The following is a 20072-nucleotide window of genomic DNA, read 5'->3' on the forward strand; positions in this document are numbered from 1 at the left end:
CAAGTACATAAATCTGAATGGAACACTTTTTTTAGGTGATAACCACCATGTTAACAGTGCTAGGGAGGCATCACAACTCATTGCAACAGACAGCAGTAGAAATTTTTCCAAATTACAGTTAGAGTGGATATCTAGAAAGAAGAAAGGGTAGGATCACACTAAGGGCACATTGAGTGAGAAGAGAATGAAGATGATACACTCAATCAGTCTCCACTCTGAGAGGCCTCGCATTAACTATTCCAGTGATAATGACAGCACTGAGGAAGCTCCTCACTTACTGTTATTGTCATCTCTAGGATTCTTTTCGCCCCACTTCAGTTTCTGGAGAGAACTGTTTTCCTCTTCTTGACCTCTTTTTTTCTTCTTCCCCCTCTTGTATGAAGAGCGAGGCAAACTTAAACTAGTGTTTTCCTCTCCTCCAGTTACTAAGGCCACAGAGCCGTCTTAAATTGGGATTATTCTCGGTTGCGGACACGAACACCTGCAGACACCACGGGTGAATAGGTGCTTTTCTTTCTCTTAGTTTTATTTTTTTAGTCCACATGGAGTCCACAGTGGAGGAGGAATACACAGTTTATGCCCTGTAGTGTTGTGACTGCTGCAACAAATTGCAAGGCGCACAGATGTCCGTATGGAGTCTGGCGTTCACCCTCTGATGACTGATTACTTGGACCCAAGCCGACCCTCACATACTTGCTGAAATACACAAATCCTATCAACACAATCAGTCCAGTCCCTGTTTAAAGAATGCACATACTCAATGTACTGTTCAGCTTAATTTATGGCCTTCCATGTGGTTGCACAACATTCCATTCATCCACTATGCATAAAGTGTGCAGTCACCACAATACCTCACTATAATAAGTGCTGAGACAGAGCAAGATGGAGGCTGAGGCATGGTTACTCTTGCCTTGGAGAGGATGTGTCAAAAATTAGGAACTGCACCTTCTGTCATCTGAAAACTCAAAAGGCTACAATTTTTGCAGTCATTGACAGAATTAATCACAGCTTTTCAGTGTAACATGTCAAAAGATGAACGGTGACCATTTACAGCTACAAACTAAATTGCATTGCAAAACCTGTTTAAATGTTAAACTTTTTTCCCCCTGCAGATTTTAAAACGTGATTGTAGGCTTTGCTTGAATGAAAAGGAAAACTCTCACATCTGTATGACTCCTCTCTCTCTCTCAGCCCCCTCCATAATTAACATTTTTATTACCATTAAGGTGTCAATGTGATTTTCAGTTTTGCCTCAGCGAAAGCTACTCCTGCTTGTGAAATCTGAAGTGCTTTAAATCTTCTGTGGTCAATGTATGTTTACATCTTTGTCAAACTTTTAAAAAAATCCTTTCCTTTTTATCCCGACTACTTCTTCCAGTTTCTAGTCATTTTTTTGGTTGTTTTTTTGCACTTTTGAAAAAAAAAATGTATCAGGAAAACAGACATTTATAACACCACTGACATGTTTTTACACATTTTTAGAATTGCATTTGAGATCTAATGTTGAAACAAAGTTAAGATGAGGCCACTTCAGTCCACTCCTAGACATGTATGATGATGCAAAAGCTGTTTCTCTTACTCGTGTCCTTGTCAGTTAAGAAAAACAAGCACCAGCAGTGCAGACATAAAAAACCTGTCTATGATACTTTACAGAAAACTCTAAATTCCTTAAGCTTACAAAAAAGAGGGAAAAAAAAGCTTGTAGCTACCATCGTCAATACCCTGATTTCATCCAGTAACTACTAAAGCTACTAGAAGGGTAATTTCATGCCAGGTAGCTCCCTCTCCTTGCTCAACTCTGACTAAATAACCAGACCCAGAGGGCTCTTTCACAGCAGGTGTTCTGTTAGTGCCTAACCCCGTACACCCACCCACCCTCTCTTGCCTCATCACTCCACCCACATTACAGTGAGCACAGAGGAGGCCATGCTCCCCTCAGCGTTAAGACAGAACACTTTGTTACAGCTCTATTAGCTAACTAATCTGAAAGAACTTTATTTTATTAGTCCCTTAAGACTCCTGCCAAGGCCCTTTTCATCCTTTATGGATTCAGTAACTGTGCAGACTCCGTCTCCCTGCCCCTCCCCTTTCCTCCTGTCTCTCCCAATCCTTCAATCCCTCCATCTTACATGCTTGCTCGCCCCTTCACATACAATAGAGCTCTGTGGTACTGGCAAGGTTGCACCAACTGCGCATTACAGATGCAAGTGCACGCACACAAACAGGAGATATTGCACACAACTCACATGAGTCTTCAGTTAGTCGAGCCCGAATGCAGTCTAAATAAGCAATAGAGAAGACGATGTATGAAGAATTGAAAAGCAAAGTTAGATGCAGGAGGGATTCTCACTTTGCAGAAAAATGGAGCTCCAACGGCAAGTCAAATATTCAGGTGTGAATTGATAGCCTCACTGAAATCATCAACATTTGCCTTATATGGCTTCCGCTCGATTTCCCCCAACTTGCCCACAACCCACAAGTAACACATTCTGAAATGTGTGGGAGGCAGAAAGGTCTCAACATGATTTGGGGAGAGCTCCATATACAGACAGTTGAGATCAGAGATGAGGAGGTGGCCTATGCCACAACAAGTTCTGTGAGTATTACCATAGCATATTTCACATGCCACAAATGATGTGTACTTGAGCAAGTCATCCAAAATTGCTGCCCCAAGTGCCTTTCATTTTAATTCACATATTTCACTTGCAGTCATAGTAAGATGATATCTCTAGTGACAGGCCATTTTGACCCATACATTTGATCAAATGGGAAAAAAGATTAGGATTCTGTGATGTCAAAAAAATGAAATATTCAGTAGGAGTTGCCATTAAAAATGAATATGGAGAAAGAGAAACAAGAGAACACTATAGCATACTGTATATCAACTATGTGCTTTATAATAAATGAAATGAAAACAGTGAGGTAGAATCCCCAGAATGATTCACAAGAGTTTTAAACAGCATATTTAGCTTTTCAATCTTTTATAACTGATGAGTTAAGAGGAATAAGCAAAACCTTTCATATTATTCATAGAATTTTAAAAATCCATTGTTACATAAAGGCAGCTAAATTGATCAGTGACGAGCTACAGGGGATTCTATATTTATTCTCATTAATTAATGACATTTTGATGTCAAGTGAGAGATCAAACAGCACCAGCCTTATCCCTGGTTTGAGGTTTGAAACATTTACTCCTGATGGTCAAGATGTTTTGGGCTTCTTTTTTTCTTTTCTGTTACACTGCTTCTTTATTCTCTCAGCTACTATGTATGACTGCACTGTAAGGAATTGTTTAGGAAAGAGCTCAACAAAACAGTAGTGACATCAAACAGTGGGCAGCTCCCACATGCACTTCGCTGAAGGGGAGTTTGGACGTCTTGCTCAATATGCAAGGGCTGATGGCATGGCGGCCCAGTGGCAGCACTGGGCCTCATGCCAGAGGAAAGCACTGCACGTAGTGGCTACACGTACATCCAAACGTAAGTGTGCACGCACACATGTACACTGAAAAAGAAAGAGACAGGCATGCGAATGCATAAAACAAGCAAGGATAGCATTGCACATGCACACAAAACCACACACATGTGCATGGCAGAAACTCTAATAATGCCATCAGAGATAGCCTAATGATATTGGAGGGCAGAGTGTGCGGGTTCGCTTTGATCTTCCCTCTTTCCCTTCTCATCCCTCAAAGCTTGTAGCAAAGAAAGAAGCTGAGCAGAGCAGAAAGGGAATAAGGGGGGAGAAAGAGTGAGAGAAGAATAATTGCCAACCTTCATTTAAAAACAAGAAAAAGAGGGATACCACTGAAGTGAACCTTGCGGCAAAGAAAAAAAAAAAATCAAACTCGTTCTTTTTGCCTGCCTGTACCTGCAGAGCATACAATGGACAGTTGACAGCCCTCACAGCTGCCCCTCAAGCCCTGACTGAACAACAGGGCTGGATTTGGCTGGAGAAGCTGCTGCAGTCCAACAGATTCTCTCTCAGAGGAGCCAGAGACAAATACACCATGTCAATCTGCTCTGTCAGTCCAGCTGATAGCTGCCAACATTAACCCTATGCCTCCTACATGTCTGCTTCCTCCCACAACATACCGAGACAGGTAGTTTCTGATCCTGGCTGTCAATCAAATTTCCAAGCCCATTCCTCCAGTCATACAGGGAAAAAAATGTCAATCAAGGACGTAGCAAAGTAAAACAGGAATCCCATAAGCTCTCTGTTTGTACCAGATCAAACGGCTTGTTTGTGTTTGTCAGTTTGTTCATCAACTGTAGTGAACCACTATGTCCGTTGATGTGACGGTGTCTTCCAGCCTAGCAAGCACATCTGACTTCACTGGCCATGACGGATTGTGGGCACGGATCTATTTTTGGGGATCTGAAAACGCTCAGAAGGACCTGACAAAAGATTAAGGCCTATGTGTGTCTGCGCCTAAGGGGGCAATGCAGCAGCTGCAGAGGCCAAGGAATGACAGTTGTGAGGAACCAGGACACTGCACCGTATAGTGCCTACTGAATGTACAAATAGAAAACTGAATAATTTCTCTGAAGCAAATATTCAGGATATTCAGGTCTAAAAGTCATATTCTAGAGTATGAGGTGTCCATTGGTTTTTGGCTGTTTGACCAAAGTGTGCCAGCAGCATTGTTAAAAGGGTGGGGGGCTCAGGAAAATCATTTTTAAAATATACTGAACTTCCTCAAAAGCAGCATTGTAATTTAATTTGCACAGTCGTCTAAACAAACAGTGAATCCCCTGTGCAGTATAAGGTTGCGTAAAACAAGAGGATCAATAACAACTTCACATATTTTCTCATTTCACGGTAAGTTAGGAATGTCTTAAAGGTAACTTTACACAAAGGCTGCAATCGGGCAAAGGTTAACCTACTGTGGTTCTATTAAAGGTGAGAGAAAAAGCATCCCAACTCCAGATTCATTTACATGTTTTAGAAGCATTTAGATCAGACACTGTAGTATCTCCTCAGCCAGTACCAGCTGAGACAGCAGTGAAAATGTGTGACTGCTTTATTGCTTTGTTGCGACAGTGACGTGCAGTCAAGGCAATCATTGTATGACCAGTTAAATGTAAAAACAGACGGTTAATTAAGTGTCAACGTGAAATCGACTTCTCTTAAGTATCAGAACAGTATGCTGTCCTATAAAGCGTCTCACAATCCCCATTTTGATCCATCCTGGAAATCACTGCCATGTTGTGGCCACAATTAACTGTTGCCTATGGAAGTTTTCTTGAGTACTAGACAATGAATCTGTCCCTGTTATTTTTATAGACATAGCAGCACTTTTTGGCACTCTGTGCATGGACATTATGAGTAAACCTGTGCTCTTTGAGACTGACAGGAGACCAGTGTGCTTGTGTCACACCACTGTGGGCTCACCTTTCATTATCTGTGCATGTTTTACTCATGTAAGCGTGATGTACAGATGTGCATTTAGAAACAGTAGCAAAATAATCCCGTTGCACCGTGATTTACAATCTCAAATCTCTTATAATCTCTAATCACCTTGGTCAAGATGTATGACCAACGAAAGAAGTGAAGCAGAGCTTCCACAGAGAAGATTCAGATGATGGCAACTTCTTCAACTTCCTCACACAGTTCACATCTGAGTGTGGTTATTTTGCCGCTATTAAAGAGACACACGTCATTTCTGAGCTTATGAGATGCTGATATCTCTTTTGGAGACAAAACAATTATCCAACACAACATAAAAAAAATGTGAAATAAACTCTAAAAAAAGCTCGTCTACAACACAAGCTCGTTAATACAGCAGTAGCATTAATCTTTAAACACCAAAAATGCCATATACAAATTTGCTAATAACAGTTTTCTTGTAGTGAGGTGTTTTCACATGGGGTATTGCTATTTTTACTACAGGAAAAGATCTAAATAATTCCTCCACATCATTCCAGCTGATGGGTAAATATTTATCATCTCTAGTAATATTTTAAGATATCGCTCCTCTCTACTCAACATTTTAAACTTTAAGTGTCAGTTTCCAAAATGTAACAATGATCCTAGTGCTTCCTCAGTCTCCAGGCTAATTGCAACAAGACGTAGGTGAGAGTGTCATCACATTTTCTGGGTGGTCCACTACTCTCATGGGTGTATTAAGCAATTAAATCGCTCAAACAAACTACAGCAGCATTTTTACTTTTCTTGTTCAGTTTCATACCTGTTTATGCGATACATGTGCATTGCACGCAGCCATCATGCATTTGGGTTGTTTTTCCAAATTAACCTTCACAATATAAATTGCCATTTTCCACACAGTGTGGTGCATTTTTACGTGTGCATCGTGCGCTGCTGAGGGAAATGAAGCTGTGAGTAAGTGGTGTGTTCAAGTTCCAAGAGGAATGAAAGAAAAATTATGTGGCCATGACAAGGAACATTTTCTTTAGTGTTGCCATTACAATGAAAAAGACCTCTTCACCTTTTCTCTGACTCTACATTAAAAAGAGGAACACAGAGGACACCTCACATATTTTCTGCAATTTTATGTACAGAACTTTCATAGACAGATTACATCTTTTAGCCTCCTGTAGTTTCCATTGAGTACACCACTCTCCTCTACCAACACATGCTTTATCTAACAGTGATCAAATCCAGTATCTCCCAAAAGTGAGTACACACCTCACGTTTTTGTAAATATTTTAATCATGTCGTGGAGCTGGTGGATGTTAGAAACCTTGGGCTCCTCCACCTTCCATTTGAGGATGCCCCACAGATGCCCAATAGGTTTTAAGTCTGGAGGCATGCTTGGCCAGTCAAGTACCTTTACCCTCAGTTTATTTAGCGAGGCACTCGTCCTTTTGGAGGTGTGTTTGGGGTTGTTATCATGTTGAAATACTGCCCCGTGGACCAGTTTCTGAAGGGAGGGGATCATGGTCTGCTTCAGTATGCCACAGTACATGTTGGCATTCATGGTTCCCTTAATTAACTGTAGCTCCCCAGTGCCAGCAGCACTCATGCAGCCCCAAACAATGACATCCCACCACCATGCTTGACTGTAGGCAAGACACACTTGTCTTTGTACTCCTCACCTGGTTTCCGCCACAGACTCTTGACACCATCTAAACCAAATAGGTTTATCTTGGTCTCATCAGACCACAGGTAATGCACATCCTTAGTCTGCTTGTCTTCAGCAAACTGTTTGCAGGCTTTCTCGTGCATTATCTTTAGAAGAGGCTTCTTTCTGGGACAGCAGCCATGTGATGCAGTGTGTGGCGTATGGTCTGAGCACTGACAGGCTGACCCTCCACGCCTTTAACCTCTGCAACAATGCTGGCAGCACTCATACATCTATTTTCAAAAGACAACCTCTGGATATGACGCTGAGCACTTGCACTCAACTTCTTCGGTCGACCATGGCGAGGTCTGTTCTGAGTGGGACCTGTCCTGTTGAACTGCTGTATGGTCTTGGCCACTGTGCTGCAGCTCAGTTTCAGGGTGTTGGCAATATTCTTATAGTCTAGGCCAGCGGTCCCCAACCTGTTTTGCGCCACGGACCGGTTTATGCCCGACAATATTTTCACGGACTGGTCTTTAAGGTGTCGCGGATAAATACAACAAAATAAAACTAGTACCGGTACCGAAAAAAAGAAAATTTATTCATAACACACGTGAAAAGACTAAGGAAAACCGAGTAAACGATAAAAACGATAACAAAATAACGCTGAAAACCAATAAAAACCCTGAAAACTATACATTTCACACCTGAGCCTCAACTCTCGCGGCCCGATACCAAACGACTCACGGACCGCTACCGGTCCGAGGCCCGGGGGTTGGGGACCGCTGGTCTAGGCCATCTTTATGTAGAGTTCTTTTATTCAGATCCTCAGAGAAGTCTTTGCCATGATGTGCCATGTTAAACTTCCAGTGACCAGTATGAGAGCAATAACACCAAATTCAACACACCTGTTCTCCATTTGCACCTGAGACCTTGTAATACTAACGAGTCACATGACTCTGGCTAATTGGGCACAATTTGGATATTTTCCATTTAGGGATGTACTCACTTTTGTTGCCAGCGGTTTAGGCAATAATGGATATGTGTTATTTAAAGGTGAGAGCAAATTTACACTGTTATACAAACTGTACAATGACTACTTTATATTGTATCAAAGTGTCATATCTTCAATGTTGTCCCATGAAAAGATACAATGAAATATTTACAAAACGGGTGAACGCACTTTTGTGAGATACTGTATATACACACAAAAGAACCAAACTGGGTTAACAGGCAGTGATCAGAATGTCTCACTCACCATTACCATCACTAAAGCTACTGTTTGAAGAAAATGAACATACAATATACAACTAACTACTGCGTATGCGATGCACGCAAAAAAGAAAAAACAAATGCGATGACATGCCATGTATGAACACTGGAACACCCCTCTCATGAGATTCTCTTTAAGCAGGCCATTGTGGGATTTCTGGGTAAGGAAAACAAAGTAAGACACTACTGAAGGGTGGGTAAACCAATCATGTGTGCTTTAGCAAACATAATCATTTAACTTAAGAATTTTCAGTGACTGTTTGATTTTAACTAAGAAATGTTTATTTAGAAAAGAAAAAAGAAACCCAAATGCATTCTGTTTAATCGCATCATTACTTGTGACTTGTATTCTCATCTTTGTTATGTGCTGTACAATGCAAACTTAGGATGATGAATGGTTGGTCCATCTGGTATTTCCTGCCCATATTCAGTTTTTCCATTAGTCATCATTTCTGCTGTAACTACCCACCTCACCCTCAGCCCCCAAAAAACAGCCACAAGAAACGAACACTGTCAAAACACTCGTTAACTTCTTTGTTTAAATAAAGCCCACACTCAGTGTAAATACCCAGAAGACCACGCTGGAATCTAAATTGTGACCACACGAATACCACTATAGTCAGTGAAGTCACTGGGGAGTTAAGCTTTTTACAACTTCCATAATTAGTAGTCCTGTTTTTATCTCGTTTTTAAAATGTAATCAGCTGTTTCACAGGGAGTTTATCAAAACTGAACTGCACTACTTTATAGTGTTTACGGTACATTTATGGTCTGACTAACACTTGGAGTACTAAATGAAAGACAAAGATAAGCAACTCTGTTCCATGTAAACTCAAGCTAGTCTGCTCAGTGGTATTGTTATGGTTGTAGGGTCGGGATCCAAAGCAGCTCTTTACTTCTCTCACGTTATAACAGTTTTAAAGATTTCTGCTAGGCAGGAAGAATGATTTAGAGAGCTGTGGCGCTGGCCAATACACTGGGCCATCCACACTTCTTTTACCACTAGTATGTATTGTCTTCTCAAATGGCAATATAAAAGTAGGAGGCCATTTCACAAGACAGTGGAGTGCTGTGAAAAACAGTCACACAAATTTAAGCTATAGTTTTGAGTAAAAGGTCCCTGGCAGCTGTGGCTCCAAATCTCTCACCCCCTTTAACTGTCACATAATGGCTGCAGTGATGTACTGCAATGCCTGCCCAGTACTTAATGGTTATCTACTGCTGTACAGTAACAACAGGGCTCCTTCTCCTTAATATGCCACTTTTGCTAGACTAAAATATGGAGGGACCTCTTTACAAGCACTCCACAAAAATACTCTGTCTTCGGGTGAACACCTCACTCTGTTAACACAATACATAGAATGACAAAATGAAGTGAATGGCAAAATAAGAGATGGGATTCAATAGAAAACTGCCCCATTATACATAGCAATTAATCAATTACTGGGATTGAATCAATATTCCCCGCCCAGTTTGGCAGCCTGACAGCACTCAGGTGTAATTAAAATTGTTGCTATTGACAAATCAAGATGGATGGAGGGTCTGCCGCCTGCACTGATCAGCTCTGAGAGTGATTCACTCTGTGTGACAAACCTGTGGGATGGGTTTTGTTTTTTATGTGTGTGCGTCTACAAACGTGTGATTGGGTATCGCATCAGTGAATGTGTGCACGGTGTCAGTAAGGCTGCAATTAGCGTCCCTAAGTTGAGGTCAAGCACAAGTAATGCACAAGGTCAAAGCCCAGTGTCCAAACATCCATTTCACTCTGCCACCTTCTATTATCACTGGGTTATTCCCATTAGGCTGACTGCTAAGAGTGTTAAATAATTTAGTCATGTGTAAAGTCTATCCAAGCAAATGATGATCAAGATGTTAATCTAATCTCATCTAAATTTAGGAAAGTGCTCAAGTGTAAAGTATACAGAAAAGCTATGAAAGTATGTCTGTCTTTCAAAGTGGAACATTTTCTTCCACCTTTCAGAGTCACAGATAAAATAGGAATCTCAATTAGAAGGTGATATCAGATTCTAAGCCTTTAAGATGATACCAGCAGGGTAGCTGAATGTGGTGATGGATGAGCAGCTGGCTAAGAAAGCAATCAGGAGCTTGTCAGCCTTCAAGGGACAAAAATGTCACACACAGACTCACAAAAGTTTCAAATAAAGGCTTTGATTAGCTTCCAGTTAATTGGCGATGCTGCGATCACCTTTTTTTTTTCTCCCTTTCCCCTCTGCCTCATTCCATCTTTGACTATCTTTCTTTTCACATAAGACAACATTTATAAATTACAGCTGCAAAAAAAATTATTTCAACAGTGCTTGGTGTTTACATGAAGCTTGGCAGGAGTCAAAGGAACTCTTCAAAAGCAATATCAGAGGCGTCAATGATCAGTGCAAAAATAAAAGTGCCAGAACATTCTTTTTCTGAGATGTAAGACCTTTATTATTGAGGGATCCATGCCTTAAATCTCTTGAGACTGGCCCTTAAGCATTAAACAGAACAAAAAACGGAAAATAAGAACAATGTTTCGTGAATTTGAACACAATTTTCAAAGAAGTGTCACGAAGGAGTAATTTATTGCACTATTAAAAAAGGAAGACAATTTCAATCCCACACAGCTAACGCATTAAAAACTCATCCCATTAGTCCATTTCTGGTTTTTACCTCTCAGTCAGTTAAAAGGTTAACATATTAACACAGGGAAACAAATTAGCAACTGCAGAGAAGGCAATGCATCATTCAGTATACTTTTCTTTTAAAGCTTTAGAAAATAAACCCTGTAATTGTCAAGTATATGAAAAATTAAAGGAGTGCTTTCTATGCCACAGGCAAGTGGCAAAAGTGAGGCAGGAAAATTAAGCGATATACAGAATCTTCTATAAACTATCTGACATATAAAACTCTGATGTCCTGGTTGCTTTCTTAGGAAATGCTATAAATTTGTGAGGTTTAAAGAAAATCTATTTGTTTGTGTGCAGCTTATGAGCTCTGGGATAGCTTATTAGCTGTGAAAATTGTCAGAATGCTGACTTCCACATTGGTGCTTTGTTCTACAGTAAAGCAGTATAGACTATACATTGCCAGCTCTCACTCGAGCTTAAGACCAACAAGAAAGGAAGGATGCACTACCCTCTGCTGCTGTTCAGCAGAAAATTCTCAAGGAGGTAGACATCCAAATTAGTGAAAAGCTGACATCAATAAGGTTATCAAGTACCCATTTATTTATACATTCAACCAATCGTACTGGGAGAAAAGTGATAAACACAGACCTGTTCACATTTTACCTGAAATTCTTTAGCATGTTTCTCCAGCTGGACCAGTCCTACACAACAACTGTGACCAAATGCAGCCAATTCTCTGTAAAAGAAAAGCCTAGATGATGAAATGCATGAGATGCTTATTCATAAGAAAGAAACCAGTTTTGATGTGATACCTGGAGAGAAAGAAAAATCTCCTGTATCGAAATGTTAAAGCAGCCCCACACAAACATATTCAAATGTCATTAGATGGTTGAATCTAAAACACTGCCTTAGAAAATAGAAAGCCCATTCAGACCCAAATGAATAAACACACTCATTTTGTATATAATGTGTGAGTAATAGCTCATAACAGCAAGGTTATCCGTCAAATGCATCTGGAAGTGGAAAAAGACTCATGTTCTAATAGTTCTCTTCATTCCACAGTATTATTATGTAAAGCATAAAAATGTATTCTCTCATCAAATCAAAGCACCCTACAAATCAAAGTTAAGGCAATTACAATCTTATTCCACCCTTTCAAATGGCAACAGCTGTTTCCCCATGGTCAAAATTGCAGCATAATTGCACACGGTAGCATATGGTTATGGCTGATTAATCCAACTGGGGGTGAAGGCCCATTATTCCTGCATGGGATGGGTAAATAGGCAGTGGATCCGAGTGCTGGATAGACGGGTAATGGGATGGCGAAAAAGGGAATGGGCCTTTGATGAGATGTCTGTTAAAAATGGCGTGATTGTCAGAATCGATCAGACCCTCTACAGTCCTTATCCAAGTCTTTAAAATGATCTGCTTGTCATCCGGTTTCTTCAACACAGAGTAATGCCAGTGGTGCAAATCTATGCAGAAAGGAGGAACAGTTTAGTCCGAGCCCCTTTTATTATACGATATGTATTGCTGTGGGCATTTCCAATTTAATCCCCCTTCATGAACTCCATGAACTAGTAGTGGGGACATTATTGTAGCTCCAGGGGAACCCGGTGTGCATGCCAGAGATGTAATAGTTAAGACTGCTTACTGGTTTGTGGGCTTAGACTGGCCACCGCTTGTAAACAGATGAACACCCACAAGCCCATAGAGCTAATGTATGCATTCAAATTCATAGTTCGCCGACAAACACACTCACACAAAACACATCCCCCAGGGAACATCAATTACAGGGTTCATAGGTGGTTTCCAAAGCCTCCAGCCAATCTGAGTGCATTTCAATTGTAAACACACAAGGATCCACATGAGTGCGTTGGGTTTGGGGGCCTCCTGAAGCTAGTGTCACTCTAAGGTCTGTGCTCATTTCCATCTAGCCAGATGAGGGATGATGATGGTAAACAGGCCTTGACTGTGACTCCCCCCTGCCTGTTGCGGGTTGCATAATGTCCTACTTAAACAGTGAGGGAAAAGTTCAAGTCTGTAATCACATTCATACCTCCCGCTTATTATTTTGTTGAAGTCTTTTTGGAGTCCAATTTGAAGGACGTAAGCAAGAGCCGATCATGCTCACTACAAGGTATTGTGCACTGGAATCCCACGTGTGTGGCACAGAAGTACAGAAGGCCCCCAGATGCTAATTTAACAAGCTGTGAGAGTGCACAAGTGTGGCTTGGCTTGCCTCAGCAAATATGAAAAACACAGGATATGCTTTCAGCACAGTGATATTAAAACAAGGTGGAATGCCCTACTGTAAATCCTTCAATCCATTCGCAGTGCATAAACCTTGTTCATGCCGAGGCTTTATTGTTCCAGCTCACACACAGTAGATCGAAAGGAGCACAGGCTTCAAAAGGGAAAAAAAAACCAACCCCAAAAAAACACTGTAGTGTTCTTTCTGAAAAGCCAAGTACAATAAACATGTAAGCTATCAGTGTTCTCCATACCGTACATCAAAGGGTAAATACTAACACCTGTAAATAAAGGTGCACAAAATGCACAAGCTCAGCCTTTACAAATACATTCTTCAAACCACCTTCAACTTCTGCTGTGCATGAAAATGTGCACCCACAAACACGGGGAACAAATGGAGCAATAATTTCTGTGCAGGTATTCTAACTTGGCCAAGTGCAAAGCAGAATGATCAAAGAAGAACATGTCAGAGAAAAAAAAAGACAGTCAGCAGTGCTGGTTTAATCCAGTATAGTCACTGCCCCAATTAGACTATATGACTGAACAATGAAGCCAACTCATCATCACTACTAAAGCCAAAAGGGAGAAGAGTACACCCTCTGTTTTTTGGATTCACAAAAATATTCAAATTGCTTTCAGTCATTCAGCAATGACCCTTGTCTCTCTCAGTGTATACTGACAATTCCCAGCTGGTCTGGGTGGCCTCTTTTCCCATTCCCAGAAGCCAAATTAATAACCATGCAAAGACAAATAGGACAGCCATGGCAAACAGACTCCTTTGTGCCATGTTCCAGGCAGTGGGCAAAATGACAGCGGCTTAAAGAGACTATTTGTGAATTAGGCTACTACATCATTGCCTCAGTTTGTTCTGGTCAAACTGTCTGGACTGCACAGCACTTAGAATAGCATAATCTGAAATTTCCAATTTTCCAATAAAATGCCTCTTTTTGAGGTTACATAGCTATTTCCAAGAGAGAAGCTGGTTGAAATTTTAGGATTTAACTTCTTACAATGTTCCATGAACTAAAAATGAAAAAAGGGAGAGCGTCTGGCATGCCAATGGGGGAATTTAGGGAAGCAATCACAGAACAGAAAGTTGTGAAATGGTATCGATTATTCCTTGCTATTGTTACTTTGCAGCACCCTCTAGGAAGTGAGCCACTGTTGGTGGCTCCATATTTATGCCACCTCTCTTCACGTTAAACTCTCATCCTTTCTTTCCCATCTAAGCGCATCAATTTTTACACTATTTTGTCACAAAGATCAAACAGCAGACGACCATAATCAGGATCATTTTCCTCCTCTTCCTATTCTTCTCCCTCCTTGATGATTCTCCGGGGAAGTGACAGTTCATGTTCTGTTGGTTCTACATCATGAAGAATTGTTCATCCTAATTAAATAATTCATTGTGCAATTTAAAGAACAGCCTCCGACTCAAGCAAAAGTACCACTTGTGAGCAATACAAGTTTACAGAAAACTTCTCACGTTGATAGTGTGCAGAGAGTGTTTCTTTATATTTCTCTTTGAAGTGTTTTTTTTTAAACATATCTAAGCAATTAGTACGCTCTGTCATAAATTTTCAAAGACTATGTGTGGCAATTTAATAACATAGTCCCACTCTTAACCTTTTTGGCTGTATGGTACTGCAAAATTGGGCCAAGATCAATAAATAAAAGTCCCACTTCAAAAAGCTCTGAAAGTGCTATCCAGAGAGAAAAACAGAAGGTCTTTAGTTACACCTCTCTCTTAGACTTGCCACTACTAGAGACCTTCGGTGGGTAGTTTTGTTTTATTGAATGTAGCGCAGTGAAACTCTAGACATCCCTCTGAGAAATCTATCACTGGACTTTGACCATGAGTTTTCTTGCCAGCCCTGAATACTAAAAGCGATATGTTGTGACCTTTTGCCAAAGTGCTGGCTGCAGGGATCTACGACAGCCTCGCTTTTTTTCCTCTCCTTCCCTTTGAAAATCATTTCACAGGGCACAGCTGCTACAAGGAAACAGAGATCCCCAGTCTGTCAATTAAGATGAGTGACAAATCAGGACATTTGTAGTCTGGAGACATTCTCTCAACCCCTCTGTCTCCACAAATCATTCTCAGTCCAATCTCAGTTGATTCTTTTTTTTGGCTTAGCTCAATTCACTTACTTCAGCTTTGTTCAAATCCATAACAATAAGTTTCAGTAATCCTACAAAGAACATGTGTACTTGCTACTAATAAAAAATGTGATACACAAAAGACCAAAGGTGACTGTAAAGGGTAACAGGAAATAGATTAATAGTCTTGGTTTAAAGTGTCCCTTGCTCACTATACACAGTGTTTCAGGCACTTGCAGTCGGAGGTTTATCTCCAAAGGGGCTGGAAATTACCTTCTCAAGTGTGGGCAAATAAAACACACAATGACCATTTAGTGGAAAAGATGAGTCACATCAAGGTAACAAAAATGCAAAAACCTCTATCTCAACATTTCTCCCTTGAAAATGCAGCTTTTACTTTCATCGAAACAAGTCAAGAGCTTTCCCCAAAAGCCAACCATCTCCTTTCATTCACACAATTTCAATCAACTTTCCTCTAAGATTGAAAATGGAGATGACGCACTGCACTTCTATGATTGTGTCAAGATTCATGTCCAATACATTAAGCTACAAACACACCACAGCTCTAAAAATGTTGTGGCTGATTCCTGCGCCATGTCCTAGTAGCGCCACGCACCCTGTCATAACCACGCTTACTAATGTTAATCTGAGTGCCACTCCTCTGACAGAATGAAATCCTGAAGTCCCTGCGAAGCTCCTCGAGTTGAGCTGTAGCTAGTCAACATAATCTGCAGACGTTGAGTGACGCCGATGTGTCTGTGCCAAACATGACATTCCAATAGAGTCCTCCCCTGCTGCTCAAAGCTCCAAAATAGACATGTTAGAAATGACAAAACCAGCAGGCGAGCCCAGCATTGTCTCGGCATGACCTCAGTAAGCGAATGAGAGTGAACAGTGGGGACAGACCAGACAGCTCTTATAACTGTCACTTTAAACACAATATCCAGACTGAGTTTGCAGAAAGGCTTTTTATTCAATTTCAAGACAAGAGTGTGCTTATGTGTCAGTAACCAAAAATAAGGTGTTTAAAAGTTAAAGGGTCTTTGTTTAAACCACGGAATGCTTTCCTATTTTGGATAAATCAGAACTACTCATGGACTAAATGCAAGTTTTTTGCCATCAGTTTAATCCTGATGTACATCATTTAATAATGAGACTTTTTTTTACTCTTTTCCCTGCCACACAATGACGATGAGTGACAATGTACGAAATAAAAGGACCGAAGAAGATCCCTCTTTGCTCACCAAGCCCTAAAGCAAGACTTCATAGCACTTTGATCTGATGAAGGCTGTTCTCCCATCGTTAAAAAGCTGTTTTAGCAGACTGGTCATTAAAATATGGCAAGCACTGGCTGACATGTCCATCCAGAGGCAGGCTACTTGCCTCATCATGTTCTTTAATCATCGGGTGGAAAGAGAGCATCCCACACTGGGGTCACTTTCAACGAGCTGCACTCTGAATGGTCTGAAGAGAGTCCAATTAAATCCTACATTTTCTGACCCAAGAGTGACTATGTGATGGAATCTGAGAGCTGCTGCTGGATGGATTGAGCAGAAAGAGAGTGAGAGTGATTGCAAGCCTTCATCCCCAACATACATAGTCACATGCATGCATAATTTCTGTATGCATCAGTGCATAGCCACAGAAAAACTCGCAAAACATTCTCCCCGGGCCACCTCTGTAAATAATGTGTTCTTATTTAACTTGCTTGGTTAAATAAGCATTCAGAAGGAAAGAAAGAAGAGTGGGGCAAAGCATCTAGAATCAGATACAAACAGCAGGAGAGAAGCAGTTATAGAAAACGAGAAAGCAACAATGTCAGGACTCTTAATCCCTAGGACACATGAGTTATCAATCTGTTGTAAATGTCAAACGCGGGGATATGCCCATGTGAACGATGGATATCTGCCTTGTTTGTTTGTGTGTGCACATTTTTTTTTAAATTCATCTTTCCTACATTGTATTATTGAGTAAGCCCCACAAGAGCTTAGAGTCTATCTTGAGCGGCAATACTCTCTCTTCATAGAGCCATCAGTACCTGAATCCCAACAACCTGAGCGGAGGTGGTGCAGCAGAGGAAGGCAAAGAATGAGAAGATTGTCATCCTGAGACTGTCACAGTCTCCTGATCCATGTTCAGAGTACATATGTTTGAACATATATACTCTGAACATGCCTGAATAAGAGGTCAAAGAGACACAGTACAAGAGTTCCACTTTGTGCAGTGTGTGATGAAGCTTTGAAGTGTGAAGAAAGAGGACAACCCTCAGTCAAGTTCATCATGTTTCCATTTTCATTTTCTAGCAATTTTCCAGGCTCTACTTCAGCGAGGAACCCCTGGAGCAACAGCAAGGACCCATGGTGCAAACTCCTGACCCCACTAAATGTGCGTTTGAATCAAAGTGACAGTAATGTACACGTTAATCTCCCGGAGCAACTAGGTTTTCTTTTAGAATAGTTTAAAAAAAGCAACCGACTTTAGCATAACAGCATAAAAAATAAAACACCCTGCAGCTCTGTGATAGGTGGATAAAAATGAAAGGAAGAATGCCTGAGGTTACAGTAGACTCTCTTTCTGGGCACCGAGTCTCCACAGAAATATTACAGGAGATCTTGTGGGATTATTGCGCTGAGAATTTGACTCATGAAAAACAGATAATAAAAAAAGAAGATAAACGCCACCGATTCCCTGTGAACTGCCACACTTGGCTCCGCTCAGGCTGCATAATTCTCAGAAAACCAATTAATTTTCAACATTTGATACTTTACCTCTCTGTGCCCGCTCTAATCGTTGCATTTCAATATGTATGTATTTGTTTGCCGCGCTTGTTTGCCGTGCAAAGTTTAGTTTCCTGCGGGGAAGAGTGATTAATTATTTTGTACTTATTAATCAGCTTAACGTTTTAACAGCTTGGCTCGTAATGGCACGTGACATCAGAGGGGCTCATTATACATGTTCAAACTGTAAAACAAAAAAACAGCAGTAAAAAAAAAAAGAAATAAATAAGAGTATTCGTTAAAACGGTCTTTTTTGAAAACTTGAGAAACCTTAAAATGTGTCTCATTAGATTCTAGACTTCACCCACATCGGTGTGGATGAACTTAATGAAGTTTGATATACGTTAAGTGTGGGGAAAAACTAAGCCTATTTTAAATGTTTATTAAACGTGAGAGTGGTGCCACATTTAACAGAGCTCAGCATCTCACTGATGTGAAGCCTAATGAGAAAATTGTGGGCTACGTGCAAAAGGATGAAGACTGCAAAACTCCGGTGCCACACCACACCGGAAAGGGTTCCATGTTAACATCTAACACAGCAGGTAGCTACAAACACCAATGGGCCGGTGTGATCGGTTCATCGATACAGTAGCGATCCAACACTCTTCTTACCTTGAGGTTGTGCGCAGTGGATGAGTAAGGAAAAAAATAAAATCCATGCGACGCGCCACATCGATCTGTTAAAGGAGTCCTCAAACATGGTCCCAAACCGGGAGGACTGGACAACAAGTGCCCGGTGAGCTTTAAGCATGCCGTAGTGGCCGAGTCCCGCCGTGGCTGTGGTGCCGTTCGCCTGCTGCTTGATTCTCTCTGTCAGGAGGACCTGCGACCACTAAAGTCGAGCAGAGCGCACCGACCTCGGAGCGCAAAACCAAGCCTCTGCCGTAGCCTGTGGTGACCGGAGAAATTCGGTCAAACTGTGTGTTTGTTTTACAGTCTAAGTTCGCTGCAGTTCCACGAGCCTCGTTGATGGTAAAATATTTCCGTAGGAGTACCGAAACAGAGCGCGTTTGTTTATCTGAAGGATGCAACTCAATCAGATGAATCCAGGTTAAGTCCAAGTACAGTCTGTCTCTTGCTGCACCTGTAAGAAGGAAAGCTGCACCTAATAGAACACCTTTCCCCACTTACACGTCGTGCGTCCTTGAGATGCTGGTTTGTTCTTTTTCTTCGTCTTCTCTTTACTTAACTTCCTCCTTCGCCTTGTCCCCGGCGGAGTGCTTAGGTGTTTTTGTTCTGTCTCTTTTCTTCTTCTCCAAAGCACAGAACAGACTTTTCCTCGAATCCTTTCCTTTCTGAAGAGGAGCGCCACAAATGGAGCACACCCCCCGTAAAGTTCCTCCCCAGAGCGCACCGTCAAGGTCGCCAATTTGCTTTGACAGGAGCGGAGAAGAACTACAGCAGTTCGCTGAGCGGAGAATGGGGGGCGGTGGGGAGAGAAACTTGCATGCAGTCACAGGATGAGAGTGGGAGCCGTGCCGTAGAGGAAAGCCCGGTTGCCGGTGCCTCGGATGAGGACGAGTCCCGGGTTCTTCGTGAGGTAACGCTGGGATCTGATGCTTCAGCAGCAGCGCAGCGCATGATGCCACCATGCGGCCATGCGCAAAAACACATCTCTTGTTACAATACAGCCAAGCACATGGTTTCAGGAGAGGATTTTATTGCTTTCCACATTACACAAAGGTGGAATGAATATAGTCCTTTGTTAAAATGATTTAAGGAGCATGCGTCCGGCTTGTGCTGCCAAGAATGTAGTGGTTCTTAGGGTGCCTGTGGAGAAATCACTATGATATTTCTGCAGGGATTTATAGGCTAATGTGTCTGAGTTTACTGACCTTGTAGTACTTTTTATCCCCCGTGGTATCATTAGAGGGATTTATATTTTGGCTGCATTTTAATACTTTGAGCTATGATACTGTATGTTTTTGTAGCACTTTCTGTATTGCTCTTTTCCTTTTTTCGCTGAGGCTACAGGATGTAATTCTCGATGCTATTTGAGGTGCATGGCATGAATATAAAAGGCGC

General features: G+C 41.3%; 1 protein-coding gene across 3 annotated transcripts in view; it reads right to left on the reverse strand.

The window, feature by feature from the left end:
* Window positions 1–19575, reverse strand: part of sdk2b (sidekick cell adhesion molecule 2b) — a 288479-nt gene extending 268904 nt beyond the window's left edge. For all 3 annotated transcript variants that reach the window (XM_042224141.1, XM_005913547.3, XM_014335296.2), the window contains exon 1: window positions 18660–19575. In XM_042224141.1, coding sequence (XP_042080075.1) covers window positions 18660–18798 — 139 coding nt within the window. In that variant the 5' untranslated portion in view covers window positions 18799–19575. The remainder of the gene's footprint in view (window positions 1–18659) is intronic.
* Window positions 19576–20072: the final 497 nt, after the last annotated feature.

Source organism: Haplochromis burtoni, unplaced genomic scaffold (assembly GCF_018398535.1).
Source record: "Haplochromis burtoni strain Fernald_Lab_line unplaced genomic scaffold, NCSU_Asbu1 Contig_6, whole genome shotgun sequence".
In the NCBI taxonomy this organism is placed as follows: domain Eukaryota; kingdom Metazoa; phylum Chordata; class Actinopteri; order Cichliformes; family Cichlidae; genus Haplochromis; species Haplochromis burtoni.